Source organism: Ornithorhynchus anatinus, chromosome 4, assembly GCF_004115215.2.
Source record: "Ornithorhynchus anatinus isolate Pmale09 chromosome 4, mOrnAna1.pri.v4, whole genome shotgun sequence".
NCBI classification, from domain to species: Eukaryota; Metazoa; Chordata; class Mammalia; order Monotremata; family Ornithorhynchidae; genus Ornithorhynchus; species Ornithorhynchus anatinus.
In genome coordinates, this window is record NC_041731.1 from 34,299,595 (window position 1) to 34,314,951 (window position 15,357).

The 15,357-nt window shown below is 54.2% G+C and overlaps 1 protein-coding gene across 1 annotated transcript in view; it reads left to right on the forward strand.

The window, feature by feature from the left end:
- HMCN2 (hemicentin 2) overlaps positions 1-15,357 on the forward strand; it is a 138,387-nt gene that overhangs the window by 99,523 nt on the left and 23,507 nt on the right. Inside the window, exons 62-82 of the mRNA XM_039911770.1 lie at positions 605-736; positions 1,018-1,161; positions 1,385-1,544; positions 2,026-2,150; positions 3,054-3,237; positions 3,837-3,934; positions 4,250-4,528; positions 5,529-5,719; positions 5,820-5,901; positions 6,058-6,194; positions 6,937-7,078; positions 8,356-8,500; positions 9,620-9,747; positions 9,930-10,086; positions 10,761-10,882; positions 11,472-11,636; positions 11,765-11,872; positions 12,605-12,739; positions 13,076-13,210; positions 13,919-14,109; positions 14,206-14,419. Coding sequence (XP_039767704.1) covers positions 605-736; positions 1,018-1,161; positions 1,385-1,544; positions 2,026-2,150; positions 3,054-3,237; positions 3,837-3,934; positions 4,250-4,528; positions 5,529-5,719; positions 5,820-5,901; positions 6,058-6,194; positions 6,937-7,078; positions 8,356-8,500; positions 9,620-9,747; positions 9,930-10,086; positions 10,761-10,882; positions 11,472-11,636; positions 11,765-11,872; positions 12,605-12,739; positions 13,076-13,210; positions 13,919-14,109; positions 14,206-14,419 — 3,174 coding nt within the window. The remainder of the gene's footprint in view (positions 1-604; positions 737-1,017; positions 1,162-1,384; positions 1,545-2,025; positions 2,151-3,053; positions 3,238-3,836; positions 3,935-4,249; positions 4,529-5,528; positions 5,720-5,819; positions 5,902-6,057; positions 6,195-6,936; positions 7,079-8,355; positions 8,501-9,619; positions 9,748-9,929; positions 10,087-10,760; positions 10,883-11,471; positions 11,637-11,764; positions 11,873-12,604; positions 12,740-13,075; positions 13,211-13,918; positions 14,110-14,205; positions 14,420-15,357) is intronic.

Sequence of the window (15,357 nt, forward strand, 5' to 3'; positions counted from 1 at the left end):
GTTATATTGTGTTATACCTCCATTTTTAGTACATAGTAAGCGCTTAATCATTCATCCAGTAGTATTTATTGAGTGCTTACTATGTGCAGAGCACTGTACCTAAGCGCTTGGAATGTACAGTTCGGCAACAGATAGAGACAATCCCTGCCCATGGACGGGCTTAAAGTCTAATCGGGGGAGAGAAGGACCCCAAATCACAGTAAGGGCTTAATAAATGCCATCAGGCCAAAGTCAACCACCGGAAAAAGGAGCAAAATCAGAACATTCTCCAGAGGCAAGCTGGATAGGCTGTTCTGACCCTTTTTTATGGTATTTGTTAAGCGCTTTACTATGTGCCAGGCACTGTACTAAGCACTTGAGTTTTGAGGGGCTGCTGGGCATGGCGTAGACATCTCCTTCGGTTAAGTGAGCCGAAAGGAATTGAACCCTGCAGTTCAGGGAAGGTTTCCTGGTTGCAGACTCATCTCCGGATGCTCCACTCTGTACACCCCCATCCCCAGCCAAGGGAAAAGGTGTGAGCTCTTTGGCTTCCCCCGGGATTATAACGGGCAGGGAGTTCCATTCCACCAGCACTGAGATTCCCCGCTCCCGCTTCCTTCTGCAGTGCCCCCTGCCTTCGAGAACCCCCAGACGGAGACGGTGAGCCAGGCCGCCGGTGGCCCCCTGGTCCTGTCCTGTGATGTGTCAGGTGTCCCCGCTCCCACCGTCACCTGGCTGAGGGACAGGCTACCCATCGGTGAGTGGGATGGCCCTGCCTCCTGGGGACAGACTCAAGGGTGCTTGCTCAGGTGACTGATCTTCCCAGGCAGCTGGCTGGCTTCCCCGGGGCCAGTCCTGCTTGTCACCTGGAAAAAGGTGAGACAGATGGGCTCTGAGGGGAGCAGAGTTTCGCAGATACCTATGGGGCTCAGGGCAATCCCAGAAGTGCCAGACAGAGGAGATGGGGTGGGGAACCTGGGAGTTCTCTACTGGGAAGAGTGGGAGGCTGTGGGGGTCCTGAGTTTCTTCTCCCTGCAGAGAGCAGCGTGGAGCAGGGAGTGGTCTCCAGAGGGGGACGTCTACAGATCAGTCGCCTGCAACCCTCCCAAGGGGGCACCTACACTTGCCTGGCAGAAAACCCCGAAGCCGTAGTGCACAAGGATTTCGTGGTACTGGTGCTGGGTATGTTAAGGGCCCACCGGCTCCACAGGCTGAGTGATCATGGGGAGGGAGGAAAGGAAGGAGAGGGACTTTCTCCTGATTCTAGCCCTGAATGGTTGGATGGAGACCCTCGTGTGCCAGCTTGGCAAGGCGCAGATGCCCCACACCTTCTGGATCCTGCCAGGTGTCTCCGGGGGACTTGACTTCTCCCTCTCCAACCAGCTGTTCTCTCCTCTGCTCCCAGTGCCCCCCAGAATCCTGAGCTCGGGCGTCCCGCAGGACCACAGCGTCCTAGAAGACCAGGAAGTGAGGCTGGACTGCGAGGTGGAAGGGCAGCCTAGGCCAAATATTTCATGGCTGAAGGACGGAAGTCCCCTGGGACAGCTCCCAGCCCCCGACCTCCGGTATGGCCCCTTCTTCTCTGCAATGACTCACCCTCACCACGGCACCCTGCCGATCTTGGCTTTTGCCTTTATGTTGGCCTACTGTTTTATTTCATCTCTCAGTCAACCAATCGATCATGTTTATTGAGCGCTTACTGTGCGCGGAGCACTGTACTAAGCACTTGGGAGAATACAATATAACAGAGTTGGTAGACACGTTCCCTGCCCACTATGACCTTAGTCTAGAAGTGGAGAATGTGTCTTTATGTCTCTGTTGCCAGTTCCTCCCTCCCACTTTTTATTCTTATATTTTGAGTCCCCTGGAGAGACAGGGACCGTACCTAATTCCCACCTGTGCATTCTTTCTCAGCACACACAGCATATGTGTACACCGTACATACTTAATACATACTATTACTCCTCCTCCTCTTCATCCTCACCTGTAGCTGAAGGTAGCCTGGACTAAGACCTTACCAGCTTCTCCTCTGCCTGAACTCAACAGGTTCTATCTAGATGACGACTCTCTGGTCCTGAAGGACTTGAGGGCTTCTGACTCGGGAGCATACACCTGCCTAGCTCACAGCAGCGCTGGCGAAGACACCAAACTCCACACGCTGAATGTCCTAGGTGAGAGGGGTGAGGGTGGGAGGGGACCCTGCCACTTAGAGTTGTTCTGATTGCAGCCCCCCTTCTCTTCTCCTTCCATTTTCCCCACTCCGACAATCAGTACAGATATATTCAGTGCCCTCAGGATGCAGAGACTGTACTACTTGCCGAGATATGTGTTAAGGACTAGAAAAATCCCTTGCCCTCAAGAAGCTTGCATTTGTATAAGGGACATAAAAGTACAACCAACATGGAAAGAACATAGGTCTAGGAGCCAGGGGTTCTGAGTTCTAATCCTGCCTCTGCCACTGGCTTTGGGAGAGTCACTGGACTTATCTGGGTCTCAATTTCCTCATCAGTAAAAGGGAAATTCAGTACTTGTTCTCTCCCGTCGCCTTCCGCCCTTAGATTGTGAGCCCCATTTGGAACAGGGATTGGGTCTGACCTGATTATCCTGTACCTAGTGGCACATAGTGCTTAACAAAGGCCATATTTATTATAGATTTATAGATATTATAGAATGTGGATGAGGAGAGGTGTGCCTTGGATTATGTTAGTGCTTTAGAGAGTGGGATTAGTCAAGGATTCCCAGAAAAGGTGGGCCTTGAGCTGTAATTTGAAAGAGCTGGAGGTAGTATGACCAACAAGAGAGGAGCAGTTGCGATGAGGGAGAGAGAGCACACCCTATGGGAGGGGCATCAAAAGAGCAAGAGTCGAGGGGGCAGAGGACTGGTCAGCCCATCAAAGGTTATGGCACAACCTTTTGGGAGACCCTATGGAGTTAGTAGCCCGGCCCCTGGATGCCCCTGCAGCCGGCAGTTGGAGAATCGGCAAGGCTGCCCCGAGAGAAGAGGTTCGGCTGGCACCCAGGGGGAGAGGTTGCCACCAAGCCTCACCACGATGCCTACTTTTCTCCGCCACCAGTTCCCCCAGTGATCGAGAGAGGAGCGAATGACTCTGGGACGTTGCTCAGCATCCCGGGGGGGTTTGTCACCTTGGCCTGCCCAGTCCGAGGCTCCTCGCCAATCCAGGTCAGCTGGCTGAAGGACGGACTGCCCCTGCCCCTGTCCCAGCGCACCCGGCTGCACTCTTCCGGACGCACCCTCAGGTAGGGAAGGGGCCGGGGCAGCCACTCCTACCGCCTCCGCCCCGGCAGACTCATCAACCCCCCAGCTCCAAAGCCAGACTCGATGTCGAGCCAGCTCCCCGGGCGGCCCCGAGACCAATGTGGCTCCGGCCGCTCCCGGCGGGCCGTGGGCCGGGAGCTGCCCGGTCAGGCGGCGGGCAGGTTGCCAGCTGAGGGTGTCTGGCTAACAGGCAATTAGTGTCTGAAAATCACTCCTTTGAAAGAAACCATGCCCTGGTCGTTTGGGCTGGGTGGGGTCTCCGTGAGCAGCACCAAGTCAGCGTGTCGAGACAGGGTTTTGTCAAGAGGAGAAAGCAGTGAAGCGCTAGTCTTCTCTGATTCTCTCCACATCAAACCCCGCTACCGTGGCCTGACCAGACAGGTTCTGGTGTGAAGCACGAATCAACCTGGGACCTAGCCCGCAGCCTGGCCTGAACCTTCAATACCGGGGAACGTCGAGTGTCAGGGAGAAAGGGCTGGGGGGGGGGGGGTGTCCTCTCCTCGGAGTAGATCTGCACCACAGGAATCTTGTTTGTAGTTGACACCCGATCTGTCCTTTTCCCTCCCCTCCGTGGGATTAGGATTTCCCAGGTGCAGGTGGCAGATGCCGGCACCTTCACGTGCGTGGCCTCCAGCCAGGCGGGAGTGGCCGAGAGGAGCTTCGTCCTGCGGGTGCAGGGTATGGGGAGCCTGAGCTTGGTGTGGGGTGTGTGAGGGATTGGGGGGGCTCCTGGGGCAGAGGGGAGGGGGCAGGGCATCAGAGAGGGGATTGTGGAGAGAGCTCACTCATCTCTCAACTGCTTATTCCTCCTGCCTCCTGAATATATCCGGCCAAAAGGGTCGATCTCTCTCAGGGACCATCTTTCTCGTGGGGAGGGGATGCGTGGCTGAGCTTGGGAGTTGAGCTCTCTTTGAGGGAAGTGAGCCAGGTGATGGCACTCCTGGATTTCCAAAGCACCTGGTGTCTGACTTTTGTTCCCCTGCTCCTGCCCAGTCCCTCCCGTCCTGGAGACTCCAGAGGGCAACGAGGATGTGGCAGTCACCCGCGGCTCCTCTGTCACGTTCCCTTGTGAGGCCCGAGGGTCCCCCCCTCCCGTCGTGTCTTGGCTGAAGGACGGAGACCCCTTGGTCCTCCAGAGCAACCAGGTGACAAGCGGCCCGGGAACAAGCCTGCGCCTGGAGGAGGTCAAGGCCACGGACTCTGGGACGTACGACTGCCGAGCGGAAAACGAGGCCGGAGAGGCGAGCAAACGCTTCCGGCTCTCTGTGATGGGTCAGTGCCCGCCTGTCTGCCTGTGTAGGGCTCGGGCCGGTGCCGCTGGAGAGGGCCCCGGAAATGGCTGTGAGGAGAGCTTTGGAAAGACGAGAGAGGAGGGGAATAAGGGAAAGGGATATTTTGTTCCTGGGCCCGTCAGAGAAGCTGTGAAGATCTCAGATGGGAGAAGCAAGATGGCAGGATTCAGTCTACAGGAGTTTTTGCCCACCTGAGTGTTCAGGAGAGAGTGAGTGAGCCTGGGGCATGCATGACTCCAGGGATGTAGATGACTAGAAAGGTGTTTCCTGCGCGTACCAGCTTCCTGCCTCCAGCGGTTGCCCATCTGCCTCCATATCAAACAGAAACTGTTTGCCAGCCAACTCAGTCAGCTCTTTCACTCCTAACTCACGTAGTTCATTTCCTACTACAACCTAAACCACACACTCAGCTCCTCTAACACCAACCCACTTTCTATACCTTGATCTCATCTACCTTGCCGCCAACCCCTAACTCACGCTGACCCTCAGGCCTGGAACTCCCTTCCCCTTCGTCTATGACAGTCCACCGCTTTCCCCACCTTCAAAACCTTCCTAAAATGGCATCTCCTCCAAGAGGCCTTCCCAGACTTAGCCCTTTATTTCTTCTCTCCAACTTCTCATTGTCAATCATGCACTTGTCTGTGTACTCTTTAAGCATTCTAATACTCACCCTGTCCCACGATATTTACGCATACATTCTTCTACTCTATTATTTCCCTTATTCCTAAAGTATTTTGATGTTTGCCCCTGTAGACTGTAAACTTCTCGTGGGCAGCGATTGCCTCTCCCAGCTCTGTTGTATTATACTTTCCCAAGCTCTTAATACAGTGCTCTGCACACAGTAAGCACTCAATAATTACCATTGATTGATCTTGCCAGTTGGCAGTTTGGAGTAGAAACCCAAGGCCTCAGACCTCTCCGGGGGCCTGATTGGGTGTGTGATCGTGTGTGTGTGTACATATATGTTGTGTGTCTTGCAGAGCCCCCGCACATCGAGGACTCAGACCAGTCTCCCGAGGTGTCCCTAGTGCCCGGTGCTCCCTTGGAATTGTTCTGCGATGCCATGGGCATCCCGACCCCTAACGTCACCTGGCAGAAGGATGGGCAGGCCCCGCCCAGGCCGGAGAATGTACTGAGGAACGGGCGAGTCCTCCGGATCGAGGGCGTCCAGGTGGGATGCCCACTTTCTCTGTCCCTCTCCCCCATCTTCTCCCTCCCTCCCATCCTCTACCCAGCCCCTGGTCCTCCTTCTCACTTTACCCATTCTCCAGGTGGAGGATGCTGGCTTATACACCTGCCTGGCTGTAAGCCCAGCTGGAGAAGATGGCAAGAGCTTCTGGGTCCGAATCCAAGGTATCTTACTGGGCTTGGGCTCGAGGGGCTGCCAGGCATGTCCGAGGCCCTGCGCCCCTCACACGGGTGCAGGGACCACGGCGGCCTTCCGAATGGGCTGGGACAGAGGGCCGAGACATATGCCCTAACCTTGGGTTCCGCCTTCCCCTCCCCCAGCGCCTCCGAACATTGTTGGCTCTCGAGAGATTCGGTCCGTCATCGGCCTGGCCCAGGGACAGCTGGTTCTGGAATGCCCCGTGGAGGCTGAGCCGCCTCCCAGGATCGAGTGGCACAGAGAGGGCGTGCTGCTGCAGGTTTGGGGCCCCAGGAGGGCTTCCCTCCTCTGCTCTGTTGGTCCTTTAAATGGGCCACTGGCCGACCGCTTGCCCCGAGTCCCACACCCTGCCTCTGGGTCCCGGAGGGCTGCTACCAGGGCAGAAAGGGGACCCCTTGACCCAGTGCCTGACTTTGAGCATGAGGCTACAAGTTTGGGCCTGTGCCTTCAAAGGAGAATCGAGTTCAAAGTCTAGGGTTATATCTGAGTCAGACGAACCCCTTAAAGAACGCCTTGCGTATCTCGAACACCTGCGGAATGGGAAGAAGCATGGCCTTGTGGCTAGAGCACGGGCCTGGGAGTCAGATGGACCTGGGTTCTAATCCCGGCTCCATCACTTGTCTGCTGTGTGACCTTGGGCGAGTCATTTCACTTCTCTGTACCTCAGTTACCTCATCGGTAAAATGGAGATTAAGACTGAGAGCCCCATGTGGGTCGGGGACTGTGCCCAACCTGATTAGCTTGTATCTACCCCAGTGCTACGAACAGTACTTGACACATAGTGAGCGCTTAACAATCACCATTATTATTATTATTATCATCTGTGACCCACTGAACTATCTGCTCCCTGCCAGACTGGATCTGCCTACTCTCAACATTTTGTGGGATCTAGATGAAGTGGGCCACATTTTGGGAGGAGAGCTGATAGCTTATTTTAGCAAACTACAGTCCTGGATACCTCATGACACTGACAGGGCCTCTTTATCCGGTGGCGTTCCCAGGCAGATGCCCACACGCAGCTCCTGGAGAAGGGACGTTTCCTTCAGCTCCAAGCCTTGGGGTCATCAGACAGCGGCCGGTACAGCTGCACGGCCAGCAATGAAGCGGGCAGCACAAGCCTGCCCTTCCAGGTGGAGATCCACAGTGAGTATACCCCATGCCCCCACACTTTCTTTCCCAGAGGGAAGTCAGAGCTGGAAGAATTAAAGTAGTTTTGCGCCCGAGCTTTGTGACCTTGGGTATGAATTGACTGAAAGTTCAGGATTTTAACAGAGATAAGGCCACTGAACAGACGTAAGACCCCTTGAACAGAGGTTGGAAAATGAAGGTGTGCCCCTTGAACAGAGATAAGGCCATTTTTGAGCCATCAAAATCCCAAGATAAATCTGAAAATAAAGCCTTGGCATATTGGCAGCTGCAGATTCCCCCAGGCATGGTGATAATAATAATAATGTTGGTATTTGTTAAGCGCTTACTGTGTGCAGAGCACTGTTCTAAGCGCTGGGGTAGATACAGGGTAATGAGGTTGTCCCACATGAGGCTCACAGCTAATCCCCATTTTACAGATGAGGTAACTCAGGCACAGAGAAGTGAAGTGACTTGCCCACAGTCACACAGCTGACAAGTGGCAGAGCCGGGATTCGAACCCACGACTTCTGACTCCCAAGCCCGGGCTCTTTCCACTGAGCCACGCTGCTTCTGGTGATGGCATAGTTCAGTGAAGAAGAGGTCTCCCATCTCCCTGATAGGTCCCCTCCCTCTTTATTCCCCAAAGATTAGAAGGGGAGGTATTTCTGACACTTCCAAGATACGACCTGTACCCTCCTCCTTCCTCTCCTCCTGTCCTGACCCAAACTGGCTTCCCAGAGTGAGAAGCCAAGCCTAGAGGGGGCTTGTCGACTGTATGGAGAACCTGGGACTGAGAGAAGATACAGGTTCTTGAGAAGCAGCGTGACCTACGGGATAGAGTACGGGACTGGGAGTCAGAAAGATCTGGGTTCTAATCTGCCACTTGTTTGCTCTGTGAGCTTGGGCAGATCACTTCACTTCTCTGTGCCTCAGTTACCTCATCTATAAAATGGGGATTAAGACTGGAAGCACCATGTGGGGAATGGACCGTGCCCAACACGATTAGCTTGAATCTACTCCTGGCACATAGAAAGCACTTAACAAATATCATTTTTTTAAAACAGAAAGAAAAACTGGTCCCTCCTTTTTCAAGTTGAGAGGGGAATTTATTGCTCTCTTCATCTCACCTTCCAAGATTGCTAGGGTCGTCCCAGGGTGCCAGTCAGAAGGAGGTTGAAGGGATTTGTCTATTTGGCACTGCCCCTGAGGAGAGAGGGTCCAGCAGCCTACTGGGACCCGATCCCCCTGCCTCTCATGACATCTTATCCCATTTTCGTGCTCCTGTATTACAGCCGCCCCCACGATCAAGCCGGGGCCTTTGGTGGTGAATGCATCCGTGAACCAGACAGCTCTGCTGCCTTGTGAGTCCGAGGGCTTCCCCCTGCCCCTCGTGACGTGGAGAAAAGATGGGATCCTGCTGGCTCCTGGGACCCCCAGGTACAAGCTGAATCGTGTTTGACATAACGAGGGGTGCGGTTTCCCCGGGGCACATTGCTGCTGTTGCCAAGTTCCTGTGGGAATAGAGGATAGAACACGGTTCTTGGGGTCAGAAGGTCATGGATTCTAATCCCTGCTCTGTCACGTGTCTGCTGTGTGTCCTTGGACAGGTCCCTTCACTTTTCCGGGCCTCAGTTAGCTCATCCGTAAATTGGGGATTGAGACTGTGAGCCCCATGTGGGACAGGGACTATGTCCAACCCGATTTGCTTGTATCCACTCCAGTGCTTAATACAGTACCTGGAACATAATAAGCACTTAACAAATACCATAATAATAATTATTATTTTTATCCCAGCCTTGCCAGGAGATGGTGGTGAAAAAAATCAGTCTGGAGTTTCTCTCACATCTCTCCCACTTTTCCATTTTTGCACCGGATACTGAATTTTGTCTCATGGCCTGCCAAGAAAAGGAGTGTGGCCTAGTGGAAAGAACACGGGCTTGGGAGTCAGAGGATCTGAGTTCTAATCCCAGCTCTGCCATGTACCTGCTGTGAGACCTAGAGCAAGTCATTCAACTTCTCTGTGTCACAGTTCCCTCATCTGCAAAAATGGGGATTCAATACCTGTTCTCCCCCCACTTACGACATGAGCCCCATATGTGACCTAATGATCTTGTATCTTCCCCAGAGCTCGGTACAGTGCTTGGCACATAGTAAGTGCTTAACAAATCCCACAGTTGTTATTATTGTTATTGTTGTTATTAATATGCAACTGGGGTACACATGGATTATACTTTTTTTTTTGTATCTTCCTGGGAGCTCATGATTAGATGGGAGGTGGAAGGGTCTGGAATGGCTCTCCCCATTTCAGATGCACAAATAGGTTAAACAGGCTGCCCAAGGTCCTCCTTAAGGTAAGAGGCCAACGCAGGGCAAAGAGCCTGGGGCTCTGCCTCCCTCCTCCTTCCACCAGGCCACCTGCACGGTCATCCTTGCGCATCCAAGCTCCTGGTAGACAGACCAGCTCAGCCATGGCCGGGCAGTCTGGCCGGCAGCTGCCCCAGGACCCATTAGTAAACAAGCATAGCAGGACGTGCTGTTCTTACCCTCTTCTCTCAGGCTGGAGTTTCTGACTGACGGCTCCCTGAGGGTCCATCCCGTCCAAGCCCAGGACGCAGGGTCTTATCTCTGCTTGGCATCGAGTTCTGCTGGTTCAGATCGGCAGGGACGGGACCTCCGCATCTTGGGTAGGCGGCGTGATGGAGTTTCTCCCTCTCTCCATTCTCTTTCATGTTCCTTCTCGTTTTTTCCTGCTCTGTGCCTAGGCTGAAATTACTAGCTCTGCCCCCTCGTCTTTTGCCCTTCCCTCCCCATCCCAGTTCAATTGACATTTCTCAGTCTTGGCTTCCGTTCCTCTCCCTCTCCCCAGACCCTCCCACCATCGCCCCCGGCCCCACCAACCTGACACTGACAGCCCACAGCCAGGCCACTCTGTCCTGCGAAGCCACCGGTTCTCCCAAGCCCCAAGTGGTCTGGAAGAAGGACGGACAGACGCTGAATCTTGATCTCTCACAAGGTCCCTACAGGTACCCAGCTTGGCTCAGCCCCGCACTGCCCAGCAGAGAGTCCTGGGTCTCTATGTCTTTCAACACAGGCTTTCCCTTTTGGGGCCACTCTCCTGCCATTTTTCTCTCTGGACCCCACACCTAAACGTGTTTAATGTCTTTCTGGGAGTGTCTGTTGGCAGCCACTGAGGAAATCGGAGTGGGGTCCCATCTGGGGGCTCAGCCTGTGTTAGGAGATGAGTCCCCAGGGAAAAGGAGCAGGCAGTTCTCCAAAATGGCTTTGGAAGGATTTGGGGAGATGAGTTGAATAGGGGGAGCTGGTAGGGCAAGAGAGGGGTTGTCCTGGTGTGAGAGAATCTGGTTGGTTCCTGGCAGCTAGCACCCAGGGCGGGATGAGATAGGATGATTGTGGACACATCTAGTGTGCGTAAGTGTTTGTATGTGTGTGAGTGCACCTATCTTGACTGTAAGCCAGCTGTGGGCGGGGAATGTCACTGTTAATTGTTGTACTTTACTTTCCCAAGCGCTCAGTAAAGTGCTCTGCACACAGAAAGTGCTCAATAGATATGATTGAATGAAAGAATGTCTTCGCTTCTCTCTTCCTCACCTCCCTCTTTTCTTCCCTCCCTCTCTCTCCTTCGCCTTGTCTCTCTCTCTGGTCCCCCCCACCCCATCTCTCCCTTTCTCCTCCACAGGTTACTGCCTTCCAGCTCCTTGCTGCTCACCGATCCTGATCTCCAGGACACAGCCCAGTTTGAGTGTGTGGTAACCAATGAGGCCGGGGAAGCCCGCCGCACATTCAGGGTATCAGTGCATGGTGAGCCTTCCCGCAGCTCCGGAAATGGGGATCCTGGGAGATCTCTCTCCACTGGGCTTCGAACGAGTGTGTCTGATTTCCTTTTTCTCCCCACTCCCCTTCACGTTGCTCTTGCACTTGGATTTGCTCACTTTATTCACCCCTCCCTCAGCCCCACAGTGCTTATGTGCATATCTGTAACATTTCTTTATATTAGTATCTGTCTCCCCATCTAGACTGTCAGCCCACTGTGGGCAGGGAATGTGCCTACTAACTCTGTTATATTGTACTTTCCCAAGTGCTTAGGACAGCGCTCTGCACATAGTAAGTGCTTAATAAATACGATTGATTGATTGAAGTGAAAAAAGCAGAAGCCTACCCTGGGATAGAGGAATCCCCTACTTGGAATTCCCATTCTTCAGGGGGTCTCTGGGGAGGAGTCAAAAGCTAGGGGAATGGGCCGGCTGTCTCCACTTTAAGCTCCAACTGGGCTTCCTCAGAAACTCTTCTTCCACCCCCTTGCTCTTCTCTAGAGAGGTTTGTTTCCTGTCCCTTCTCCTCTCTATTCCTTGGCTCTCCAAGACCCCGGTCCACCGACTCTTGCTTTCAGCTCTACCCACCATCGCTGATGACCGGACAGATTTTACAGTCACCAAGATGGCCCCGGTGGTCCTGACATGCCACACCACGGGGGTGCCTGCCCCAGCCGTGTCCTGGAGTAAAGGGGGAGTCCAGCTGGGGAAGCGGGGCAGCGGCTACAGCGTCTCCCCCACAGGTAACTGCAGGAACTCGGTCACCTAGACAAGGGCAGGAGAACAGGCCACGCATGGCCTTCCTCTGAGCCCAGAGAACTTCCCACCTGCTCTGATCACTGACTCTGTTTCCTTGTCTTGGTGTCTGCAGGGGCCCTGGAGATCAGCCAGGCTCTGCCCATCCACAGTGGCCGTTACACCTGCACCGCCAGAAATACTGCTGGGGTGGCGTACAAACATGTCTTGCTCACGGTTCAAGGTAACAGCCCTGACCCCATGTGTTAACAGGCCAGGTGACCCCTCTGGACGGTAAGCTCGTTGTGGGCAGGGAATGTGTCTGTGATATTGTTATATTGCACTCTCCCAAGTGCTTAGTACGGTGCTCTGCCCGTGGTAAACGCTCAACAAATACGATCGACTGACTTTGAGAGCCCTTGAGATGTTGCTGGGTAGTAAAGATATGACTCTGGGAGGGTGGGTAGAGACAGACCAGATTCCCCTTGGCTCTGGCCCCGGCATAAAGTGCCCGGGCTTGGGAGTCAGAGGTCATGGGTTTAAATCCTGGCTCTGCCACTTGTCAGCTGTGTGACTCTAGGCAAGTCACTTAACTTTTCTGTCCCTGTTACCTCATCTGTAAAATGGGGATTAACTGTGTGCCTCACGTGGGACAACCTGATTACCCTGTATCTACCCCAGTGCTTAGAACAGTGCTCTGCACATAGTAAGCGCTTAACAAATACCAACATTATTATTATTATTATTATTATAGTTCACTGGCATGGGCCTGGATCCTCTGTGGGCCGGGGTGATGCCAGGGCCACCAGCTGCGGGCCTTTGTTCTTGTAAGGGTGGTCAACATTGTTGGAGGCCTTCCTTTGCTGAGAAGCAGGCTCCTTAGGGTTGCTTCTTTTCAGAGGGACTGGGCCCTGCTTCTCCTCTACGGAGGAGAAGCAGCTCTCAGAGCAGGGTGTCTGCCTCACTCTTGTTGCAGCCTCCCCGGTGGTGAAGCCGTTGCCCAGCGTGGTGCAGGCGGTGGCCGAGGCTAGGGTGGTCTTACCCTGCGAGGCCTCCGGGATTCCCCGGCCGACTATCACGTGGCAGAAGGAAGGGCTCAGCATCCCATCAGGTGGGTAGTGGACCGGCCACGGGAGAGTGCCGTCAAGGTCAGGGAGGGCAAAAACAAACTGGTCATTGGAGGGGGGCACTTTTGGAGACTGAGGACCCTTCCAGGACCCATACCGACAACTCCCTAAGTCCCACCTCCCCCTCCTCTTTCGTAGCAAACCCCTCCAATCCTCTTCTAAAGTGCTCTCCCAGTGCCCCAGAAGACTTGGCAAAAGGCTACCCCATCTTTCCAATTCACGGTCTCCCTGATCCGAAAGCAACAGAGACTGAGCTCTGCCTCCAGCACCTGGCGAAGAAGCCCTGATTTCCTCTCCTTCCCCTCCCTGCCCCCATCCAGGAGCTGGTATCCAGATTCTGCCCGGAGGGCAGCTGCAGATCTCCCATGCCACTATGGAGGATGCTGGGAATTACCTGTGCATCGCTCAGAATCCCTCGGGCACTGCCTTGGGGAAAACCCGGCTGGTGGTGCAAGGTAGGGGATGTCGGCAGCGTCAGGGAGAACCCTGTCTGCACTGGGAAAACTCCAGGCCTTCCAGGAACTGGGAATCGCCTCCCTCGCTGCAGGGGAGAGGGGCTGGGACTACCCACCTACGTGGGGAGGAAAAACTCAAATTGTCCCGGGAAACCCTGACTCTTGATTCTGATCAGTGTGTGGATCCATGTTATGGCTTCTCCTTTTTATCCTAGTTTACAGATTTCCTGTACTGTACCCCCAGACGGTCAGTGGGCATCAGGGACAGTTGCCAAGCACCAGGGCAAAATGAGCAGCTTGGTGGTGGGGGGTCTGGGGGCGAGAGGAGCTGGGATAACAGGAGGGTGGGCAGGTGCTATCCAGGTCCTCTAGGCATCAAGAGCAGTGTGCCCAGTGGTTAGAGCACAGGCCTGGGAGTAGAAGTACTTGGATTCTAATCCCGGCTCTGCCTCTTGTCTGCTATGTGACTTTGGGCAAGTCATTTCACTTCTCTGTGCCTCGGTTACCTCCTTTGTAAAATGGGGATTAATAACGTGAGCCTTACGTGGGACCTGGACCGGGTCCAACCTGATTAGCTACCACAGTGCTGAGCACAGTGCCTGGCACATAAGTGCTTAACAGATATCATTAAAAAGAAAGGTATCCTCGCCTTGCAGTGAACAAGGAGGGACCACTGAGATTTTTGTTCTTCCTCCTCGCCCCTCCCAGTGCCACCCCTAATTGAGGGTGGGCCCTCAGACGTGTCAGTGGCAGAGGGTGCCCAGGCCCTCTTGCCCTGCACAGCCAAGGGAGTCCCCGAGCCCCGTATCACGTGGGTGAAGGACGGGGTCCCCGTGCCCGAGACAGAGGGAAAACACAACATCCTGCCGTCCGGGGAACTGGTGGTCAAGTCCTCCGAGGTGAGTAGCTCCACCGTCCCCGCCATCCCAAGCCTGACCAAGTTCCGGCCTGAGGGTCCGGAGCCCGAAGCCCCCTCTCCCTCCTTCCCCCTGCAGCCACGGGATGCCGGCACCTACAGTTGCTCCGCAGAGAATGCTGCAGGGAAGGTGAGCCACCGGGTCCACCTCTCGGTGCTCTCCCTCCCCACCTTCACCACGCTGCCTGAGGACCTGACCCTGAGCCTCGGAGATAGGCTCTGGCTCCGATGTGCCGCCCGAGGCAGTCCCAGCCCCCGCCTCACCTGGACCTTCAACAGCAGGCCTGTCTCTGGTAGGGGAAGCCCAGCGGCCCGGTGGGGAGACGACCTGCCGTCCTGGGGGAGCAGCCTTCCTAGGGTGGGAGATGGAGACAGGCGTGACGTGGAGGCGGGGCGGGTGGGGAGGGAGGTTTAGAGGATCAGATTGGAGACGGGGGATGAGTTGAGGCAAACCAGACTGGTGGTGGAGGAGACAAGAAAGCAGGAGAGAGAAACAGAAATAGCCAAAGAGCCAAAGAGAAGCAGAAGAGGGAAAAGAGGTGAGGTTGGGTGGAAGGTGGGTTTGCCAGTAGAGCCTCAGTTCCTGGGATGGCGAGAGCAGTGAGAAGCAGCGTGGTCTCGTGGATAGAGCAGGGGCCTGGAAGTCAGAAGGATCTGGGTTCTAATCCCAGCTCTGCCACCTGTCTGTTGTGTGACCCTGGGCTTGTCACTTCACTTCTTTAGACTGTAAGGCTATTGTGGGCAAGGAATTTATATATTGTTGTATTCTACTCTCCCAAGCCCTTAGTACAGTGCTCTGCACACGGTAAGCACTCAATATATACGACTGAATAAATGAATGAATTCTCTGTGTAAAATGGGGATTAAGACTGTGAGCCCTGTGTGGGAAAGGACTGGATCTAACCCAGTTATCTTGAATCTATCCCAGCATTTAGTACAGTGTCTAGCACATAGTAAGCACTTCACAAATACCATTAAAAAAAATCTCATAGGAAAATCGCCCACCTGAAAAGCAGGGGGATTTGTCTCCTGTGTGACCTTGGGCAAGTCATTCACTTCTCTGTGCATCAGTTACCTCATCTATAAAATGAGGATTGAGACTGTGAGTCCTAAGTGGGACAGGGACTATGTCGAGCCTAATTTGCCTGTATCCACCCCAGGGCTTAGTTCAGTGCCTGGCACATAGTAAGTGCTAACAGATGCCGTAATTACCATTATTATTATCATTACG